The 22,763-nt window shown below is 35.9% G+C and overlaps 1 protein-coding gene across 1 annotated transcript; it reads left to right on the top strand.

Moving 5' to 3' along the window:
* Positions 1-10,032: 10,032 nt before the first annotated feature.
* On the top strand, positions 10,033-16,509 carry LOC117407200 (motilin receptor). Its single transcript, XM_034011903.2, has 3 exons — positions 10,033-10,046; positions 11,107-11,840; positions 16,170-16,509. The coding sequence occupies exons 1-3, from the start codon at positions 10,033-10,035 to the stop codon at positions 16,460-16,462; spliced, it is 1,041 nt and encodes a 346-aa protein (XP_033867794.2). The 3' UTR covers positions 16,463-16,509.
* Positions 16,510-22,763: the final 6,254 nt, after the last annotated feature.

The following is a 22,763-nucleotide window of genomic DNA, read 5'->3' on the forward strand; positions in this document are numbered from 1 at the left end:
CAATTATTGGTGTGGGTTGTTGTATAATTATTGCACTCTAATTTGTCTCATGTCTACCAATGCACCTAGCAGACTGGTAATTTCACAACAATGAAGGGTACCACTTGACAACTCAAAAGAACAACCTTATCAAATGAAGGCCTGATAAGTCAGAATTGACTGTTCTTCCAGAACATTTAAAGTTGGCTCTGAGGCTTTGGTGGGGTCTATGTTTTTTGTCAAGTTACTGTACTGTATTTTGTTAATGTGTGTACATACATACATATGTGGGACCATGCTGTGTAAAGACAGGTGGCATAACAGGACATGACTTCGCTTTGAGTAATACATGTGTTATAACAGCCATAAAGATACAGAAGCACAACCATTACTGTAAATGAATAGAAAGCCTCCCCATCACTAAAGTTCAGGGCTGGTCAGCCTTTTTTTCTACAGTAATGGCTGGGCTCCTTATCACTTAAACACCCATAGCTTTTTTTTCCTTTTAAGTCTATTTTTTTTAATTAAAAGATGTATGACTTTTCTATCCACCATTTAAAGTTACCTTTGACATCACCAGGTGGCCAGCCATCATGAAGTCTTTCAACAGCATTGAAATCCACATGCAGTTTGTACTACTGACAGCTCTGCTGAATAGCTTGCAAAACTTAGTTTACAGTATCTTCAAAAATAGAACGTCAGTAAGTTATTCCATTAGCCTTATTAGCCAAAGTAACGTCAATCCACACACTGTATATTGTGTAAGGGATAACACACTCCAGGGCTTGTGGGTTGTGTTGCATTCATACACAGCTGTGGTTGGGTTGGAGGCACGAAGCAAAGCCGAGTGCCTTCATACCACAAAGCCGTATGTTAATGCAACACAACCCACAAGCCCTGGAGTGTGTTATCCCACTTATAAAACGGACACAATAATACATAGAAAAACAAACTTTTTTATATTAAAAAATAAAACGAACAATTTTATTGTATATTCTTCCGCTTTGGAGAAAAATAGTCCATCAGACACGGTTAAACTCGAGGTTTTCAACATTTCCAACAATAAATACAATAACAGAATACTATTTTATCCCAGCCGGGATCAAAATAATTAATTGTAGCCCTGTCCAGCTACTTCCCTCAAATGCCTGAAGCTAGTTAAAATGAGAGTACATGTTATTTTTTTAAACTACCGATACTGTGCTAATGCAAATAAAGAAACAATAATGTTGCATTCCTTATTGATCGCCTTGCTATAACAATATAAAGCATCCTGACTCTCTTCAAACACAGAATATTTTATTTATGATATAGATTTACCTTCCATAAATTCAGTTGACAGATAGGTAAATTGGTGGGTTACGTTGAGGGGGACAAAGACAGGGCTGTGAAATCCTAAGTATCAAGAATCCAGTCGCTTATTCCTCAGTCACAAACACGCATTGCGAGTGGATTCATCTGTATGCTTTGTTGTTGTTGTTGTTGCAAACCCAGACTTATTGGTCAAGTGTTTTCAGCAATTCCCAGGCAGGCTATCATTACCTGTCCTGTGATTCTTTCTCCAGCTACCGCATGCTGTATATTCATAATTGACCATTGAGACATCGGGAAACAACAAAGTACAAGAAGCTTGATAACATGCAAACTCAAGCTCTGCTGCAACAAAATTCCTATGCGTATTCTTTACTCATTAAATTTAAAAATCATACGCAATTCCGATTTTTTCAATGCATAAAACAGCCATTACGCAGCTTGTCAGAAGTGCTGCTGGAGACCCATCAGAATACTGAATTTGTGCTTCTGTCACAAGGTATTATTATTATTATTATTATTATTATTATTATTATTTGTTTATTTAGTAGATGCCTTTATCCAAGGTGACTTACAGAGACTAGGGTGTACTATACATCAGATGCAGTCAGTTACAGTAACGTCTCACAGAAAGACGGAGCTCAAGGAGGTTAAGAGATTTGCTCAGGGTCACACAGTGAGTCAGTGAGTGAGCCGGGATTTGAACAGGGACCTCCAAGTCAAAAGCTGTATGGCATATGACATGTTGACAGGGTCTATTGTCTTATACTTAGAGATGCGCCATGGTGTGCATTAATTTGAATGGTTGCAGTTTTCAGAGGCTGAAGACGCAAGGCTTTTCACTGAGGCGTTTGGTGATATACAACAATGTGCACCCTGAACCGTCTTATTCCTTAAATATGGCATACTGCAAGTACACCAGTACAAGCGTTTCCATGTACTGGGTAGAATTACTGCATTCTTTTTCGGCTATAAACAGGTGTTATTTCTTGGGGTTCCCTGACTAAATTAGTGTGTGTGGTGTCTAACCCTTGAATGGGCCTAACATTTGGTATAGCATACTTCAATGGGGTGCCATTCACTTCAGAATAGAACATGTTGAAATTGAGACAATTAGAACATTTTGTTCATTAAAAAAAATGTACATGCTTGCCAGGTTAAAAGCAATTCAAAAGAGGTTCAACTTTTACCGGGAGTTCATCGATAACTTTGAACATCTACTGTACAACATTGCTTGAACATGTGAACTGAAATTTATGAGTGCTGTATAAACAACCGAGGCCTTGTGTTAAGGCTCAGGCTTGAAAATGTGGAATGATTCCAAGTGTTCAAACAGGGAGTCACTTTTCACAGTCACAGGGTTAGTAGTTTTTCCTCCAGACAAAGTGAACAGCTGGCTGAGGTCCAAAAAGTGGGCAATGTCAAAATCCAGTACCACAGCAGGGCTAATTTTCTCAGTAAGGGTCACTGTGGATCATAGGAAAGATCTCCTGGAAGAGGATGTGGGCTATCATAAATAAGACTCCCTGTTCTTGTAATAACTATCCATGAAAAACATTAGGGTCATTTATTGTTAATCAGCAGAAACATCTGAAAGAGTGTATGGTAAATGGGAGTCCATCAGTCTTACAGTTATGACCAATGGCTTTCAATTTCTGCCCCCTCTATAAATTTGGCACTTTTTGTGCCTGTCTGGGGGGTATAAATGTGACTGTTTGGATTTTGGGTGGGACATGTATTATTCAAGCTGGATGAGACTCAAAATTACTGAAATATAATGTATTTCAGGCTGGCGGATGACCTTGCACTCCCCTTGTGAGCATCTTAACCACTGTACAAAAAAGGTATGGGATTTTAACCTTGTCTCACTCACCTGCAGGGGTCAGAATATGTAATGACAATGCATTCCACAACCATGTCTATTGCAATAGTAATTATTCATGTTTCTAATTGTCAAAATATAACACAAACTTTATAATATTTGTAATACCGTGCTTCAAAACCCAGTGCCATATTTCAAGCTCTTTGTGAAGCTCTGGTTCCTCTCAGTTCCACTGTGATAAATCCGACGCATGTTTATGTATGAATGAGATAGACGAGGCAGAGCACCAATTTTTCACTGTATAAACTGTTTTTTATTGAGATGGATAGATGGTGCTTCCTCTGTGTCAACCCACAATTGTACATAATTAAACATTTATTTATGCTGTTACATATTTATTTGTGTCTGGTGTTCAGGCCTGGGGTTGAATACAAATAGTAAATAATCAAAATAGTTATAGACTGAACAGTTTTACACTACTATACTACTTCATTTTATAAAAATTGTAATTAAAAACACATACCAAGCCCTGTGCAAAGACAATGCAGTTTGCTGTCCAAGATCACAGTAATTGAGTGATTGTTCCTCCAATCGCAGATCCGTTTCCCTTCACTACCTAGCACCCGCCCACTTAAGTGTTCCAGTTCCGTTTTCAAAGTTATATTTGTTTTGGAATTTGTTTGCACGTCGCTGTCTTTTTTTTCTAAGTCGCTAACATTTTTTTTGCTTGTGTTTTGCACTTCAAGGCCACTTTTGTTTGTAAGTCGCTAACATTTTGTTTGTGAGTGAGTTAAATTAGGTACCCAAGCGAAACAAAAAGTAACTGAAGATGGGGCAATAAACTTTAAAGTACATGGGGCAAATAAAATAATCCAGTAATCCTACCTAATATATATTGGCATTATTTCGTACTATGCTTTAGGTCTCAGACTTTCCTATATGACAAACGCACATGGTAAGTTAAAGGTGAATTTGAATTTGAATGGTAGTTTATTTGAAGATGAGTTAGAGAAGAGTATTTATGAAATGCTTCTTGCAGATACTTCAGCGCTGTACTTCCGATTAACTCAAACTCCCTGAAATCGCATGGCATGTGTTTCGTCAATGGGAAGTACAGCATGAAGTAGTGCAAGATCCATTCGCCAGTTTAATTGTTTACAAATGCTGTGAGAAAATATCATTACAAATCAAATGCACTTTTGACAAAGTGTGTACGAACACTATCTCAGTTCATCTGTTTTGATAAGATAAGCAAGTATTCTTTTCAATGGGGCAACCTGCCGCCATATGGCACTCTAAGACAGGTATTTCTAAAGAACGAGGCGTTTTTTTGTTCCGGAATGTAATACAAGGTATTGATTTTATTTTGTCTCATTTCACACAAAAAAGGTCCCGGATATTACTAACTGAAAGAACATATTGTCTTATTTTCTGAGAAGTCTCAGTGGGGGAAGTGGAAGTGATTTGTAGTTTATATAAAAAGCACTCAATCATTTTGCAGATAAGCATTCATACTAAGGAAGTCATCAATTATTTAAAAAGAAAGATAATCCTAAGCCATAAAACAACACTTATGAAGGGAATCTAAACTGCAAAACAATAGTTGTATTTCTTTTACTATTACCTCTTCCATTACTAAAACATGTAGGCCTGCTTGCTGTTAAAACCTAAGAATGAACGAATACAGTGATTAATCTGTACAGAAACTGGTGCAGTACAACAAGAAGCTTTTTCCATTGAAAATATGTTATTGTTTTCCCAAGATTCTGGACTTTGAACTACACATAGTCAAAACTAAGTGGAACCCAGAACTACAGAGAACAATTAATGATCATCAGCATTTCCTCTTTGATGAATGTCATGGTTTAAGTGAATGAGGTCAAATAAATCATTAGTTGTCTTCCTGATGAAGTGATCATTTTGCATTTTAGGATTCTCCTACTCAACAATACATACAGTATGTAGGCAGCAGTGTGGAGTAGTGGTTAGGGCTCTGGACTTTTGACCAGAGGGTTGTGGGTTCAATCCCAGGTGGGGGGCACTGCTGCTGTACTCTTGAGCAAGGTACTTTACCTAGATTGTGCCAGTAAAACCCAACTGTATAAATGGGTAATTGCATGTAAAAATAATGTGGTATCTTGTAACAATTGTAAGTTGCCCTGGATAAGGGTGTCTGCTAAGAAATAAATAATAATAGTATATATTTTTTAAAAACAGACTTTGTATTACTAAACTGGGCCACTGGTGCAAAGGCAGAGGCAAGTTTAAAACAAAAAACCGATAATAATCTGTCTCTACATTTTTTGTCTTGAGTAGATTCTTGCTATTTTTATACTGTTTAAATTATTCTATTCCTCCCAGAAAATGCGCCTTTGCACATGTATCAAAATGGAGCCCTAGCTGCACAGTGTTTTGAATTTTCTTATTAAAACAGTTGAAGCTACACACTACTGACTTGTGTTTGTGACACGTTTTAAAAAGCTGTCCAGCGATTTATGGAAAATATTATCTCGTCAGTGTTGATGTTTGCAATGATTCAGAGCGGTTCTTATTGCAATGACTCAAATGGTGTAAAAAGAGAGAAAGAGAAGTGAAGTTTAAAATGTACATAAACATGGATTTCTTATCAAAGCTCATGGCATTTCAGACAATACAGTTCACAAGGTTCCGAGGTGCTCAGTTTGAAGGACTTATCCAAAATGTCCTGAACTTGATGAATCAGTGTATTTGTTTAAAGCGCTTTGGCATTCAGGATCAGTTCTACTTGCTAGATGCTATGTCACTATACACATACTGTATGTAACAAGGTCATTGTAAGTGTAATAGCCAGTGCCTGCTGGTGAAGAACTACTGTGAGTCAAGTGTCCTTTTGAATTGCTGTCATTAACCATTACTGTAGGTGTTCACAGGATGGCACTGGCTTACAATGATACAACACTTGTCTATGGTTGAACTGAATCTAGCAAGCAGAGCCGGGAAACTGCTCCCAAACACAGGCCAAATAAAGCCTTAAATAAAGTACATCAAAAAATGAATGAAACACAAAACAAATACTTGGAACAACTGGAAACGTTATTAAGAGGTCAGTGACCGTTAACAATAATGGAAAATATCATTTAAAGATACTGTAATTTACCAGGGGGGTAAGAGACTACAGGAAAACACACGTCAACAAGATGAAGAAATTCAACACCTTCAGAAATACACTGGCTCATAAGGACCATAACACAAATATATACCAAACTCAGTGGCTGTTTTTTTTCCTACAATGATTAAATAACTGCAGTACATAAGTCATTTATTTATTAAATACAAAATACACAATGTTCTGTATCTTTTAACATTGTAGATTTTACACCCCATATATGTGTCTTTCAATTGTTCTCTCTATTCAATTATCTATTTATCTGTCTGTCCATCCATCTTCATCTGTAGCGGCTGGAGACCTGCGTTTAGCATGTGTAGAGCTATAAATCGCAAGTGAATGAAGATGAATAGATTGGTAAATTGATGTTAAATGTTCTCTGACATTAACATCAATGGGGCTAATATGCTATCAATGCTAGTTTTGGTCTGTTTTCACTCACACATATTGTGCCAGATAAATGTACAGTACTTGCATGTTCATTTTGAACAAATGGAAAACTGAGACAAAAATAAATGTTACAAAATTGTTGAATTATAGTAACCAAGCTTGACAAAAGTATTCTTGCCTATTATAAGACCAGATGGAAAATGTAATTAGTGCAAAATGTAGGCCCTTGTATGATGAACATGAAAACAAACCATATTGGAGGTAAACCAATCAAACCAGAGGTCTTGGTCTTGGTCCTGTAGTCACAGGATTGAACCAGATTCTCAGGCCTGCCATGGTTTCAGGGGGCAGAAGTGATGCTACAGTATAACCCCCAGGAACAGGAAACCACTGCACGGAGGAGGATCTTGAAAAAGATGAGGCAGAATACAGGGTGTAAAGAGGAATGTAGGGTGTGGTTGTCAAAGTCCAGTGAAAAAGGCTCCAGCAATAAATGTGACTCCAGTGGCCGGATTTTCAAAACTTTGGTAATCGGATTTCCGCGTTTGACCTGGATTATATTGTGCAATTGGGTTTTTCAAAACATCGAAATGCAATCGGGATTACTGTGATTACTCCGATCGCACTTGTAATCATGATTAAATGTTGCAATTGGGTTTAATTTAAAGAGGAAATCAGGATTACTTTGATCCAAAATACCAGGGTTATTGTGATCCTACGGCAGAGGTGGATTTAGCTTTTAAATGATCATAGAACATCGATATTGTGTTTGAATTCTCATAGCAAACACACACAATATGTCCAAGTGGCGTGTTAGAATATAATATTTACATATTTATTTAAGGTTTGTATCCATGCCAGCAAAAAGGAAAACACATATTTAGTGGTATAGTTTTAATAAAAAAGCATATGCATACTCCTTCACATACGCCTCCTTAAAGCTCATCTGAGAGATGCTGGAATCTCAATCGACGAGGAAGAGGATGAAGATGTCTAAAAACACATATCCTTTTTTCAAAATTCAATATAGATTTAGCTGTTTAATTTCTGTTAATTAGGCATAAATAAAAATAACCATTATTTGCATGCGTTTTATGTGCACTAACATTAAAAGTGATTTAGATTTTGTTAAATAAAAATTATAATAATAATAAATAAAGTTGTGTATTAATCATTATTACCACAATCTTATTTATTTTGTTAAATTAGGTTATATCATAAATAAGGCCTCTTTAAGAAAAAAAAAAACTATTAAGAACTAGCCAACTTCAAAAAACTGGATTTCGTAATCGTGATTATTTGTTATCTGGATAAATGTAATCCAGCAGTGACATTTTCTGAAAAACCAAATCAAAATGATCCAGATAAAAGCAATCTCGATCACAAAATATAGGATTACAAAATCTGGTTCACTTTGATCCAGATTAAATGTTTTGAAAAACTGGCCCCTGGAGAATCTACATGGAACCTTTACATCACTCAGGGCCTGGGCTCATACCTTTGAAGCTTCAGGGTGATGCTCCATTGTTGCTGGAAGCTTGTGAATGGCACAGAGGGTTGTGTCATGGGCTTCCACTAGGTTTGTGTCTGAGTTGGGAATATGCCTGTAATTTACATTTTGTTCTTTTAAATCAGTAATTGTTTAATTTGCTCTTTCATTTTAATGGTCTTTCGAGTAAAAATTAGTTAAAGATTAGGATTTTTTTTTATTTTTGGCTGAGGTTTGCTGTTCATTAACAAGAAATTGAAACACTTAGAATGTATCGACCATAAGTTTAGAGAAAGGGAAACGGGTAGCAATTGATAATATTATGTTAAGGACATTTTTAAAAGGAAGATATTCTAGGTGCATTCGTGCAGTGTGGAGTAGTGGTTTGGGTTCTCTACTCTTAACTGGAGGGTCATGGATTCAACCCCAAGTGGGGGACACTGCTGCTGTACCTTTGAGCAAGGTACTTTACCTAGATTGCTCCAGTAAAAACCCAACTGTATAAATGGGTAATTGTATGTAAAAAATAATGTAATTGTATGTGAAAAATAATGTGATATCTTGTAACAATTGTAAGTCGCCCTGGATAAGGGTGTCTGCTAAGAAATAAATAAATAAATAAATAATAATAATAATAATAATAATAATAATAATAATGTATTATTATCATATTCAGGGAATATGTCCCACACAGAGAACATTGCTGCAGTTTACAACCAAATCCTGAATGCAAGCTTTGTCCCCCAGGGCCAAAATGAAACTTTTTCCCACTTTTTAATCATTTAAAAAAAAAAATCTACTTTTACAAATGCAGTACCATATTTATATGCATATAAAATGAATGCTCCTCTGTTGTTTTAATGTTGAATTATCATGACAGCAAAGTACATGAAGTAAAACTGTTTAATGAAATGTTTTTCAAAGGACGTGCTTAAAATGGCGTTCTAATAAGATTAAACATTACTGCCTCTGGTTTAATCTGGAGTGTACTGTATTTAAAGAGTTATCTCATTTATATTGTTTCTGTTAGATTTATATGACAACGCAATTAAATTAAAGAAAATGTAATTAATCAATCCTCAGATAGGTTTCAATGCTTTTAATTCTATCCAAAGGAATATCAAACATCTTTTAATGAGGTGCTGAAGTGAATGAAATAAAATGTGTTTACACTAACATTAGCATACACTATTTCCATTCATCTGTAACATCACAAATCAATTTCACACCTCAAACCACACAAACAACACAACTATAAAACCTATTGTAAATAAAATAACATATGACATTTTCTAAGAACACGTCTATTATGGCAATTCATTTGCAAATATGTTCATTTAGGTTTATACATTAGGTAATAGATTATTTGAATGTAGCATTCAAAACAAATTTATAAAGGCTAAATAACACTGGATAACCACATCCTCAATCCTTCTTAATAGTTTTAGACTTAGGATACATAGCATTCATTTAAGTATTCAAAACACCATTCTCACATGTGTTGTCATAACATCTAGTACTTTGGTACCAGTTTGAATAATGAAAATATTTCAATATCACATGTTTACATATATTACATTTTATAGAAAAAAGTGTTCTTATATTAACATATATGGCTGACCAGAGCTTTTTTTCATTGCACAAACATTAATCTTTTAAAAGAATCGTATATTAAACGTAGGTGTTCGTTTGTTAATATGCATTAATAGTATATTATATTGTGGATTAAACATACTTGTTCACATGTGGCCCTTTTTATGTGTTTAGATGTTAATATTTCAACATGTTTAGCAGCATAGGATTACATAAAAAATAATTATTCATATATGGAAATATATTTTTTGGTTTATGTTCATAGATTAAATTTCCTTTATCATTTGGGAAATAAAAAGAAAAATGTACCCGACCAGGTAACTGAATGAACTTCAGGGTGCCTTTGTCATTTACATGTATTGAAAGAATATTTATTTTTGGAGTTTACTGGCTAGTAAGAGCAGGTTACTGTTTAGTACAGACAAGTGTATATGTTTACTGCCGTGTATGGTATATAACAAAGCTATATGGTAAACTCATATGTGAGCAATTGATACTACACACTTTTCTGAGATATATTGAAAGTAGTGCAAAGACAAATGTAAATATAACGGATCCTTGTAACAGTAAAACACTAGAAAAAAGCTAGCAAGAATGATAGTGCAACTGCTCTATCCTGCAGTTTTATATTGTTCACTGTTTAATTCTTTGCTTTGCATCTGGGCCCTGTATATCACTGCTAAGTAATATACACATTGTGCACTGTGTATTCTGTATATTTGTTTTCAATACAAAATGATCCCCCTTTTTGGTTTGCGAACATTCACAAAATATCCAATGGACAAAGCCATGCATGGTAACAGAGATATCCTGCAGATTGTTTTCCCCAGCTGTGGCTCACAGTATTTGATTAAGGCTCAGCCTCATTGATGAAATCAGAGCTGAGCAGAGGAGGCTGGTCAGAAAGCAACTTGTCTTCTCAGGGATTTGAACTAAAGAGATGATGTTGAGACCCCCAGCTTTGGGACTGAGAAGACTGTCTGAACTAGAACTTATACTCACAATAAGTTCCTGTGTGTGATATGTGTCACACTGCTAAACAAGCTGTGCTCCTGTCTTTTTTCAACTGGAAACAGAGAGGGGGGTTGAGGGAGACAGGGAGACGCATCACAGAGATGGATTTCTTGGCAGTCTGCAAATATAAGCTAGCTGCCTGAAGAAAGACTAGGCAATGGCTTTAAAAGTCAGCACCATTCTTGTTAAGACCGAGGACTTCAATCTTCAGTTTTTGATTTAACGCTGAGCTTTGGAGTTGTTGAATATCTCTTGGGGATTCACTAATTTGTACACTGTTCTTGCACTAAGATTCCAATAATAGTTTTGCTGTTTCCATTCCCTGGCATGCAAAACCTCAAAGCTTTCCTAACAGTGTTACAGATCTCAGACCATGTACGAAGATGAGATGTACGATCCAGGATCCTTGTTCCCTATCTCGACGTTAATTCCGGTGACTATCATCTGCATTTTGCTGTTTATCGTTGGCGTCACTGGGAACACCATGACCATTTTGATCATCAGAAAGTACAAGGACATGAAGACCACCACCAACCTCTACCTCTCCAGCATGGCTGTCTCTGACCTGATCATATTCCTTTGCCTGCCCTTTGACCTCTACCGCCTCTGGAAATACATTCCATGGATATTCGGAGAGGCCATTTGCCGCTTGTCTCACTACATCAATGAAGGATGCACCTATGCCACCATCTTACATATCACTGCCCTCAGCATCGAGCGATACTTGGCCATTTGTTTCCCGCTAAAGGCTAAAGTGTTTGTTACTAAAAGGAGGGTGAAATGTGTGATTGGCTTCCTGTGGACATTCTCACTAGTGTCCGCCGCCCCGATGCTTTTCCTTTTCGGGGTAGAATATGAAAACAACACAGATCCTGACACTGGCACCAGGCAGTGCAAGTACACTTCATACGCTGTGAGCTCTGGGCTCCTGTACACCATGATCTGGGTGTCCACCATCTATTTCTTTTTCCCCATGTTCTGCTTATCTTTCCTCTATGGCTCCATAGGCAGAAAACTGTGGAAAAGCAAGAATGAAATCCGAGGACCCAATGCTGCTAACAGAGAAAGGTACCACAGACAGACTGTCAATATTTTGGGTAAGTGGGTTTCTCAATTTACAGTATAGGTCAGGTGTGATTTTAATTCAACTTGACGAGTCAGTTGCCCATTGTAGACAATTTTAGGGAAGAGCAAAAGTAAAGGCACATTTTCAGAGAGGAATAAAATAATGTTAATGGCATAAAATGAGCAAGACATGACTTAACCCAATCATCAAACTGCTCCTACCTGCAATTAAGTTGCCTCTTGCTCGGTGTATACAGTTGTTTAATTCCTCTAAGAAAAACTGACCTTGCCTTTCCAATTGCTTCAAAATTGGGCCCTAAATGTCATGACATATAATACTGTATATATGACTTTTGGCCACCAAACCGCAAAGCATGACTTGAATGTATCTCTTTATTGTTGTAGTGGTATTGCCAGCTTATTTTGTATTCATAGTCTACTCACTTTTGGTGCATCTACCTAATTGTACAAAAAAACAAAGAAACAAAAAAAAACATGATATAGTGTTTGGGAGTATATAGTATTTTCTGCAGTTTTCTATACTTTCCCAAGATTTTACTCTACATACCATGTTTAGTTTTTTTTTTTTTTTTTACCAAGCTCTTACTGTTTAATGTGTTTACTAAGATGTATTATACTGTTTCTGTTGTTTTACTATGTTACAGGGTACTGCATATATGTAAACATTTCATAAGCACAATAGCACACTCTAGGATATTCAAATACTGTCCAATATTTGCACACCTCGGTAACACAACACCTGAGGCATACTGGACCCTATTCACCCAGATATGTGTTATTGCTTTCATAATGCATGTTACATTTTTCATTTTTTTCAATGATGCAATGTAAATACACTGTATTCATGTTTAAAACATTTTAGATATATAGCAAAATACATATGAATGAGTTTAGAATCTTAACCTAAAAGTTTTGTGAACAAGCTTTTACAAAGTCAAGGTCAAGTTCATTGTGCTGCATCTTTCGGGTGACACGTTGTTGTAAGTGACTCTGCAGCTGATGCATAGTTTGCACACCCTTGTCTCTGTATGTCGCCTTGGATATAGTCATCTGCTAAATAAACAAATAATAATTATTCCTAAGAATTAAGCTGTTTACCTTTTGTTAGTCTGCCCCACAACAAAAGAAAAAGCATTTCTGCATAGATCTTAAACCTATCTTAACTATTTTATATATACACCTGTATTAGCATTAAGCCTTAAAAGTGAAATAAATAGGCTGTACAAAATGAAATAATTTTCTCACCCACTTATCATTTATGTTATTGGGTGTCCAATTCTTATGTCGTTTTTCATTACTTTAAAAATGATTTTTAAAAAGTTTGAGCTCAGCATGGTTCATACTGTAGGAATATGTTCTCTACTAAGATTAATAAAACATGCTTAACACAAGGGCATGCTGCATTATCAAGTGACAATCAAGGTAAGGGATTAACACTAATTTGATTATTAGTCTTACCTTCTACACTTGCCCTAGCTTCCCTACTGATGCAGAAAGACCTTGTGGACAACTAACTAGTCTAGAAGCTGGTTTTAATGGAAATGTTGCTCTGAACCATACTTTGTAATAGGGAAACAAAACAAAATTGGAAAACAAATGACTTTATTGTTTAATTTTGTACATACCATTTATCCAACTGAGTACAAATAAACAATAAGACATGTCTCCCCATGCTGATACTTTGTATTCATTGTGCTGTAGTGGAAACCTGTGCTTCACAAAAAAATACATTATTATTCAAATGATGCTATAATTTCCGATGGTATGCAACATTTATCTTAAGGGATACACTGTAAAATAGCTTACACATGGTCATTGAACCCAATTGTTTAATTCTGTTATCTCCAATAGAAATGTCTATCTATCATATGTCCTGCTGATGTATGATAAGATCAATAATTAGATCAATTAGGAAATGCATGTCCTGCTGTATGTAGCTGCATTGTTCTCGTGCATCATTTGTAATCAAATAATATGACTGTGAATAAAAGTAAGCTGCGCTGATGTGCCTCAGCACGTAACCTGTGCTACTAATCCTTATTATTCTTGTCAAATACCCTGTGTTGTACCTCATGGATAGTCCATGTTAGTTGTCTACACATTTTTTTTTAAATGTAATATTACATGTTTTCTAATAAGGGTTTCAATGTTGCTTCTGTGCACATTTGGCACCATTTTTATTTGAAAATTAATGCACACACATCCAGAGGTTCCTCATGGTTGCAGAATAATTACACCATACCTGAAAGGTTGATAATAGTGTACAGGATTATCACAAAGTGCTGTGGAGTGTATGATAAGTTTAGAGAAGATTGGTGATCATGTCTTCACTAGACAGCACATAAGGGTCTCCATATTTTTCAATGAGGACCCTAAAAATACTTTTTTAAAGATATTTATTTATAGTTTTGTAACAGTAATGGTCATATTCTGAAGCAAGTGCAAATGAAAATGATTAGAGAAGTAAAATAAGTCTAAATTAGAAAGGAACCACTTAGAACAACTAATTAACTCCTTCTTCTGGCAACTTTGTGTTAGTTTTATTCTGTCACTGTCGTTTTATTCCACTTAGAAATTAACCTTTGTCTTTGCACTTGCTTTAAAATATGACCCTGTCTACTTCAAAAAATAAATAAGAAGGACATTTCATTACTAAGAGACGCTATTAATTGAATTTTATCGATGTTTAGTAATTCTGATGTAAAACCGTAAAAGACTAATGTTTAACACTTTATCAACGTTAGTTTTTTTTAAATGTATTCAGTTGCCTAAAAAAACCTTTCTCCATTTGTTCTTTTATTACTTTAAACAACCCTATTCCTTTCCTATTTGCTATATTAATCATTGTATATTATTAATATCCACACACAACTGTCTATGTCTGAGTGCACAAGTGTTTATATCAACGTTTAAGTATCTGTGTGTATATTTTAGTGTCACTCCACTGTGTCTGCATGTGCCTTTGGTACAAGACACACAAGAAAATCTATAAAGGACTTTCATTTTACAATATGGTTTACATATGTTCTATTTGTTGAGTGAGGGAAAAGTTTATGTAATATGTTTGTTGTGTGCGTGATGTTGAGATGTGTATATTTCAGTGAGATCCTAGAAGGAAAGAACTACCTATTTCTTTCCCTTAAGGCCTGGTCATACAGGCGACTGTTGTCGATGGCAACAAGGCTTCGACAGCTTGTCAAACCCCCGGCGACGTGTCTCCCAATTCCATTGTTCTATTTTTCAGCCGACACAAGGGCAACATTTTCAATACCAGCCAATCCTATTGGATAGTAGTGTCACATGATAGTAAAATGGCGATGTGGACGCATGATTTGGAAGTGAAGCTAATAGATTATTTTGCATTTTTTTATGGATTTGAGAAATAATTACATATAAGAAAATAAAAGGTTCCCGTGGAGGGTGAAAAGGTTTAATGGTTGCGTTTTTGTAAAAATTTACAAAAAAATGATTGCTTCACCACATTTTTGAAAAAATAAAATGTCATAAGGTTTGTTTTTTTGTGCATTTAAAAACAAAAACAATATTTCTTTATGTCTCATAACCCAGGCCGAACCCCAACCATTCTTTATTTTTAACATTGCTGTTAAAGCAGCAGCAGCAGCCTTCCTTCACAGCATGTTGACGTCTCGTGACACAAACGCATTATGATTGGTTTGCATTACTCTGTGTGTTGCCATGTCGACCGCATGCTTGTCTCTCATGGGACCACCTCAAAATGCAAGGCAACACACAGGCAACAAATATGTTCCTCTTGTTGAACTCAACAAAAATCACCTGTGTGACCAGGTCTTTATGCGTCATTTTAATGATGCATGCACAATATAGTTCAAATCATATATTAAAATATATATCTGGGGCTGTTCAACTAAATAATACATAATCAAGTTTTGAACAATTTCAGAACCGGTTAATGGTTATCACCCTTATGTATATAAAAAAAAATATGTGTTGAAAGTTCTGGATTTTAAAATGTTTTAATTTTGTTAGGAATTTTTCATCACGTCATGAAGCCAACCCCTCAACTCATCATCGCACATCATCAATGCCCCCTACCCTCTTGTGATGCTGTATTACTTGTACATATGCTTTAAATTATACTGTAGTTTCCATCCATGTAGACCTGCCATTTGTTTTACAACAAGTTCACGCTCGCTTCCCATGAATGTGTACTGCTGCTTACAATAGCACACACATTGTAGACATCTTATCTTAAAACTGGTTTTACAAGGTAAAAATGGTCCAGTGCGTGCCAAGCGATGAAAATACTGGTAGTATTTGCTTTTTTACATTTTTGTTCTGTTTTGTTTTTTGTCTTGCAGCTGTTGTCGTTTTGGCTTTTGCAGTCTGCTGGTTGCCTTTTCACATTGGGAGAAACATTTTTATTCACGTCGACAATTACCTTGCGGCTAAATTCAGTCAGTACTTCAACATGGTCTCCATGCTGCTGTTCTACCTGAGTGCCAGTATCAACCCGGTCCTTTACAACCTCATGTCCAGGAAATACAGGGCTGCTGCCTCCAGACTGCTTCTCAATAAACAATCCAGCCAGAGGTCTTTCTCTGCTACCAGGGAGTACACTGCAGCCTGCACCGAGACCAGCACAGGCGTTTAAAAATGCGGGAAAAGATATTTCCACGGGTACTTGCTAACAGCACCAAAACACACCAGGGACATTTGGTGGTGGTAATTGTCTTGTGCCCCAGTGCGTGGAATGTGTATGAATCAAGTTGCCCCACTGAAATGAAATATTGTCCGTTCTAAAGTAACATTAAAGTTTTGGCCTTTCTGTGCACCATGCAAGCTATATTTTTCTTAAATAGAAGATTGACAAGAGTTTCAAATCAGTTCATCATTACTAAACCAAGATTCAACAATGCCTGTTCTGTATAATTAGAGAGGCTAAGTGGCTGTAATGGAGAGGATAAACAATTATATGATGGTTAACACATCTTTTTCTTCCTATATTAATGGGAGAATCATATACAGTACACAGTCATTGGATGCTGTATGCAAAGGATTGAGGAATATGAGAATAATACAATCAAATCTAGAAAACGTTGTCTTTCTCTTAGCGAACAGCCCTGCACTTCACAGCAATGATGACTATTTTAGCTTTAAATCTTTTAAGCAAATATTAAACAGAAAAAGCTTTCAAATCTAAGGTCAGTGAATTAGAGGTATCCACTGAATTAGACGCCCTTATCCAGGGCAACTTACAATTGTTTTTATTTTTACATACAATTACATTATTTTTTCACATATAATTACCCATTTATACACTTGGGTTTTTACTGGAACAATCTAGGTAAAGTACCTTGCTCAAGGGTACAGCAGCAGTGTCCCCCACCTGGGATTGAACCCACAACCCTCCAGTCAAGATTCCAGAGCCCTAACCACTACTCCACACTGCCCCCCATAATTACGAAACTAAGCAATTTGTGTTCAAATAGTTACAGTAGAATTCAAGTGCTAGTGGAATGGCATGAGGTAAATGAGAGCTGACTACAGTAGATTATAACCAGTTTAACAATATGAAAAGCCTTGCAATGTGTTTTATAAAGAGAGCGCTGTAGTGTCTATGCTGCATCGCATACCATTGTGAAACTATTGTGTGTTGCATTATTACACTTTCAGTATGCTTACGCGTTTGATATGAGAAGTGCCAGAAATGAATGAGTCGAGTTTTTCATTCTTTTTAGGACTGTTCTGGAGAGATTCAAATGACTAACTGGAACTTTCGTTTCGAAGATGTTTCTTTCCTACACATGGAAGCTTTTTAATATACTGTATTAACTACAAGGGGAAATGTGCACTGTATATTTTATTAATTCAGTATTTTGTACGTGTTTCTTGTGTTTTAAGTATTCCTTCTTAAACCGGACTGGTTTTTGATTTTAAAAAAGGGATATTATTAATATTTTTATTTGTGATGTTAATGAAGTGAAACTATAGGTGTACCTACAGCTACAGTATTGTTCCAGATCAGGTGGAATAATTTGTTTACTGGTTCTAATCCAGTTGTTGCTGATGAATATAAATACTAACAGCCCCTGTAAGGGATTTATATTATTTACATAATAATTAATTTATTACATGTTTAATGTCTTATCCAGTGTGTTCTCTACCATTATCACTATATTTTCTTCTCAGATAATTATTTGCTTCTGACAGTTTAAAGCTGAATTTCTGAAATTTGAAAAATGACAACTAGGGGTGTGCAGCAGTAATATATGTCCCCTTTGAACCAGTCTTTTTGCATATAGAATTTACTGACTCACAGTACTGCCATTTGTTCAGAAACTACAGTTGCAGACCCCTAGTGGTCATTTATAAAACTTCAGAAGAGGCTCCAGTGGTTAGAAAAATGTAAGGCCACGCTTTATTTTAAGGGACGCCTATTAACTATTAACAACCAGCTAATAAACATATTAATATACATTATTTCTTTTTCTGTTAATAGCTAGTTAATATATAATAGGCCAGCTAAAACTGTAAACATCAGAGCCCTCTGGATTATCAATTCCTAATCAATCATATATTTGAAATCGTTTCAAATTTACTGTAGTAATGTTTAGCAGCTTTTTATTAGCGGCCGCCTTAACCACAATGCATTCGTGGTTCTAGAGCCTTTAACCTCATCTCACCGACAGGGACCAGAAACCGTAACACACAACACTGACCGTTACATTAGTTTCTAACGATCTTAATGTATAACCCTTAGCTCAGTGAACAACGTTTGTTAACAGTTAATAAACTAAAAAAAAGTGTCCCTTAAAATAAAACGTGCTGAAATGTAATTAATTTGTAAGCTTCATAAATAATGACCTGAGCAAAAACAACATTACAAATTATAATAAATATAATAGTCTATTCAACAGGTAAGAAATTAAATTTAGATAAAGCATCTATTTGAAGAAGAGTGCTGTATTGTTTTGTGTTGCAGTAGTTCATTTTGTATCTTTCAAGTGAATAGGCATGTTGTGTTTCATTTCTATTTTTGGTAAATTAAAATGTGTAAGTGAAATGTTTTTAAGGTACTATATTTATTGTTACTATTACTGGTAAAATGATTGTTTACAGAATTACTGAAAATGTTAAAATGATGGGGGGGGGGAAGGTGTACTATACAATAAATGTGTCATTTTAAAAGTTTAAAAAACATGTTAAATAAAGTTTGTCTGATTAATAATAATGCATGTTTTAGGATTGAACCTTGGAATATAATCTAATCAAATTAAAATACATTATCCGTCATTTTACATTCATTACGTACACATGTTTCATTTGTTTTTTTATTTCACTATTGCGCTATCATCGACTCCATTTTCTGCTCCCTTCGGCATGTTTTTAAAGCAGTTGAAGCATTGTCTAACAGTTTGACTATTTTACCAGAAATGTCAACCACTTTAACTTCTAGCATGTTCATAATATGTAATAAAAGTGGTACTAACATGGCTTTCAGACTTAGTTGAAACCTATTTAGCCTGCCACCACACTAAATTAATTTCTTGTGCAGCAGGTTTTACATTTCTGCATGCAAATAGAACTCTACTATGTGGGGTTTAATGTGAGGTCAGTTGGGGTCCTAATACCTGCTGCACAGGAGGGGAAAATAGTGCAGTGGCCGGGTTATATCACCAATACATGGAGGTATTTTGTAACTCAGTCCAGTCACACTACTTCAAACATAAATCAAGACAAAATCAATCCTAGCATTACCCTGTATCTGACTTTAGTCATGAAGCCTTGAAATAATTGAGCATTTGGGGGGTGCCTAAACCAAAGAGACAATTGAGGAAGGAGATCACTGAAGGACTGCGAGAAGTTTGTAAGGGGAGAAAGGGTAGAAGGAGGGAGCAAAGCCACAATTTTTACTGTTATCAGCATTCACAGTATGTAAAATGGTTTGAATAATCTTCAGTGCTAAGGAACCTTGCCGTGCTTTATATAGCAACAAGTTAAGGTTGTTCTGCGTGTAATAAACAAAGCATAAGTACTGAAGCACATTACTGTTTTATTTTTTTTGTTGGCCATTGGAATACTGTACATAAGTCAGTACAATGGAATTTGTTTTGTTTGGAGTGAGATTTTGAGTGAGGGAGATTATGATTCTGCATTACAAGATTTCGATTTGTTACAGATAAGATTGTACTGTATATAAACTGCATCATTGTACACAATTTGGAATTACACAAAAACAGATATTAGGAAAATGATGGTCTCTGTCATATTTTCATATGCAGTATTTACTTATAAAATGTACCAATACTGCAATGTTATTTAGTTGTAAAATTATAAAATGGTTGCAATAGAAAGACAATGTCATTTTTACCGTGAAACAGCACGACGATTCTGCTGATTCAATCAAAAAATACCGCTTTATTTTCCCCTTTTTTCAGTGTTTTGGGCCCTATTCAAAATTCAGGGAACCAGCCAAACACAAGAGAACATTAGGAGACATTTAAACTCAGCTGAATACAGAAGACTCTTGATAGTACAGAAGTATAGAAACAGATGGAGTCACAGCATGCTGTAATTTATCAATTTAAGCATGCCAAATATGAGAACAAATCTTTTTTTTTTTTTTTTTAATTTAGGAGTTGGCAATTGTTTTTTATTATTTTCTCCACGATTTGGAATAGCCAATTATTTTTTTAGGCTTAGCTCACCGCTACCACCCCTGCGCTGACTCGGGAGGGCAAAGATTAAACACACGCTGTCCTCCGAAGCGTGTGCCATCAGCTGACCACTTCTTTTACACACTGCAGACCCACCTTGCAGCCACCTCAGAGCTACAGCGTTGGAGGACAACTCAGCTCTGGGCAGCTTACAGGCAAGCCCGCAGCATTTGGCCAGACTACAGGGGTCACTGGTGCGTGGTGAGCCGAGGACACCCTGGTCGACCTAACCCCCCCCCCCCCCCCCAGGAGGCACTCAGTCAATTGTGTGCTGTCCCCTAGGAACTCCCGTTCACAGTCGGCAGTGGAATAGCCTGGACTCAAACCGGTGACGTCCAGACTATAGGGCGCATCCCTCACTCCACTAGGAGCGCCTTTACTGGAGCGCCACTCAGGAGCCCCAGAGAACAAATCTTAACCATTCAGAATGTAACATTGCACAAAGTTTAGGGATGGACACAAGACAAACTATTTCAATGGCATTTTTGAACTTATAATGTTACATATATAATGCATCTGAAAAGTATTACTGTATTTTAAAGTAATGCTGAAGTTTTGATTGCCCTCATTCAAGTGATTTTTTTTTTTTTTTTTATTGAAATCATCGTCACCTTTGATATGAACTCTAGCAACCAGAAATAAACATTGTGAAAGCTTAATGTCGGGCCAGAGGACATAGCTTATCAGTGATAAACATTCTGGCAAATCATAAAAGTATAAATCAAACTGAGGCTATTCAAGAAAGAAACATGGACGAGGTAAAAGATTATTAATATTATATTTTCTCTGGCTAATTATGCATTCAGATATGCCTGAAAAGTAAATGGGCCAAATGATAAAATGCTGTCAGGTCACAGAGCATGCAATAATGTATCTACATATGCCAGTCTAAAATATTGACCTCCGTTGGAATATAGACTTGTCACATAGGGGTTCACATCCTTGTGGGTCTTTGAAAGACACCAGTTAGTTTTAGAATGAAATGCTAACAGAAGAAAACAGATAGAAAAGGACAGTAAGTGTAATAAAACACAGCGAATGCATGGTAAAGCTCAGGTAAGCATTGTAAAGCCCAGCGAGGTATAGTAAAGAATATTAAAAACATGGCTACCCGTTGTAAACTATGGTATAACCATGCAAAAAGCATAGGAAAACAGATTTACTGTGACAAACTTTCATAAGGAATCCCAAGCCTTGGTTTCTAGATTGCAGTGCAGGTAAGACATTGCAGTAAGGATGCTGAAATCAAAATGGGATGCAAGACTACCCAAACTCCCCCCAGAAAATCCACTTAGATGAAGATATCTCCTATTAACCATGCCAGACAGACCAGACCTCCCTGGAGAGATCTGTTTTAATGCTAAAGGCCATTGCGCACCTGATCTGTTCCGATGCTGTCGTTTTTAAGGCACTTAACATTGGACTGACTTGAAATGATATGTATTCAAATATCAATCCATCAATATTTATGGACTTCTTTTAAATAGTTGATTAAGACCCTCTCATTGTTTTATTTTTCATAAAAATATTTTAATTATCTTAGTGTTCAGAATTCAGATCTGCCACTGTCAGATCAACCTAACAGATCACTTGGTGCTCAAAGTACAATCAGAAATGTACATGTTTGTAAAATGAATATTCATTGTAGCCTTAAAAAAGACATGTTGGAAAGCATAAAACTTGCCTTGCCTTCTAGAAAGTCTGTTACACCTGCAGTGTCTCTGGGGTCAAGCATCTTACTAGCGGTAAAGCATGATATATGTTTTAAAATGAAAATACATGTTAGCTGAAACATAGATTTCTTTCAAAACACATTTGAGACCTATGTAGTGAATGGAAGTGCTTGCATGGAACAGGTATGGGATTAGTGTGTTAGCTACAATCACTTTCATGTGCTTTTGAGACTGACCTTTTAAATGTAATGCCAGTTCATTAATCATGATACAATATGTATACAGGCAACACAATGGAAATCCTGGTTCCTTTCTAATCTTTCATAATACATCACAGGCATGAAAACACAAATTCATTTGTAATGTATCTGTCTGTTACAGTTAAATATTTACTCAAGAAGCACAACAGGGCAGGAAAGCTGCTGTCTGTTTGCTTTTATGAATAATGGGAACTTAATCATCTGGTTTGAAAAACAAACAAAACATGAAAATGAAATCTTGAGAAATGTTAACAGGAAAACATGATGATACTTTGACCTCTACCATGTATAAAGTCAGACAC

The sequence above is a fragment of the Acipenser ruthenus genome, chromosome 8 (genome assembly GCF_902713425.1).
Source record: "Acipenser ruthenus chromosome 8, fAciRut3.2 maternal haplotype, whole genome shotgun sequence".
In the NCBI taxonomy this organism is placed as follows: Eukaryota; Metazoa; Chordata; class Actinopteri; order Acipenseriformes; family Acipenseridae; genus Acipenser; species Acipenser ruthenus.

Bases quoted from the DNA above. Each gene is read 5' to 3' on its own strand.
- LOC117407200 (XM_034011903.2), top strand. The intron at 11,841-16,169 runs GTAAGTGGGTTT...TTTGTCTTGCAG, and splicing joins ACAGACTGTCAATATTTTGG to CTGTTGTCGTTTTGGCTTTT.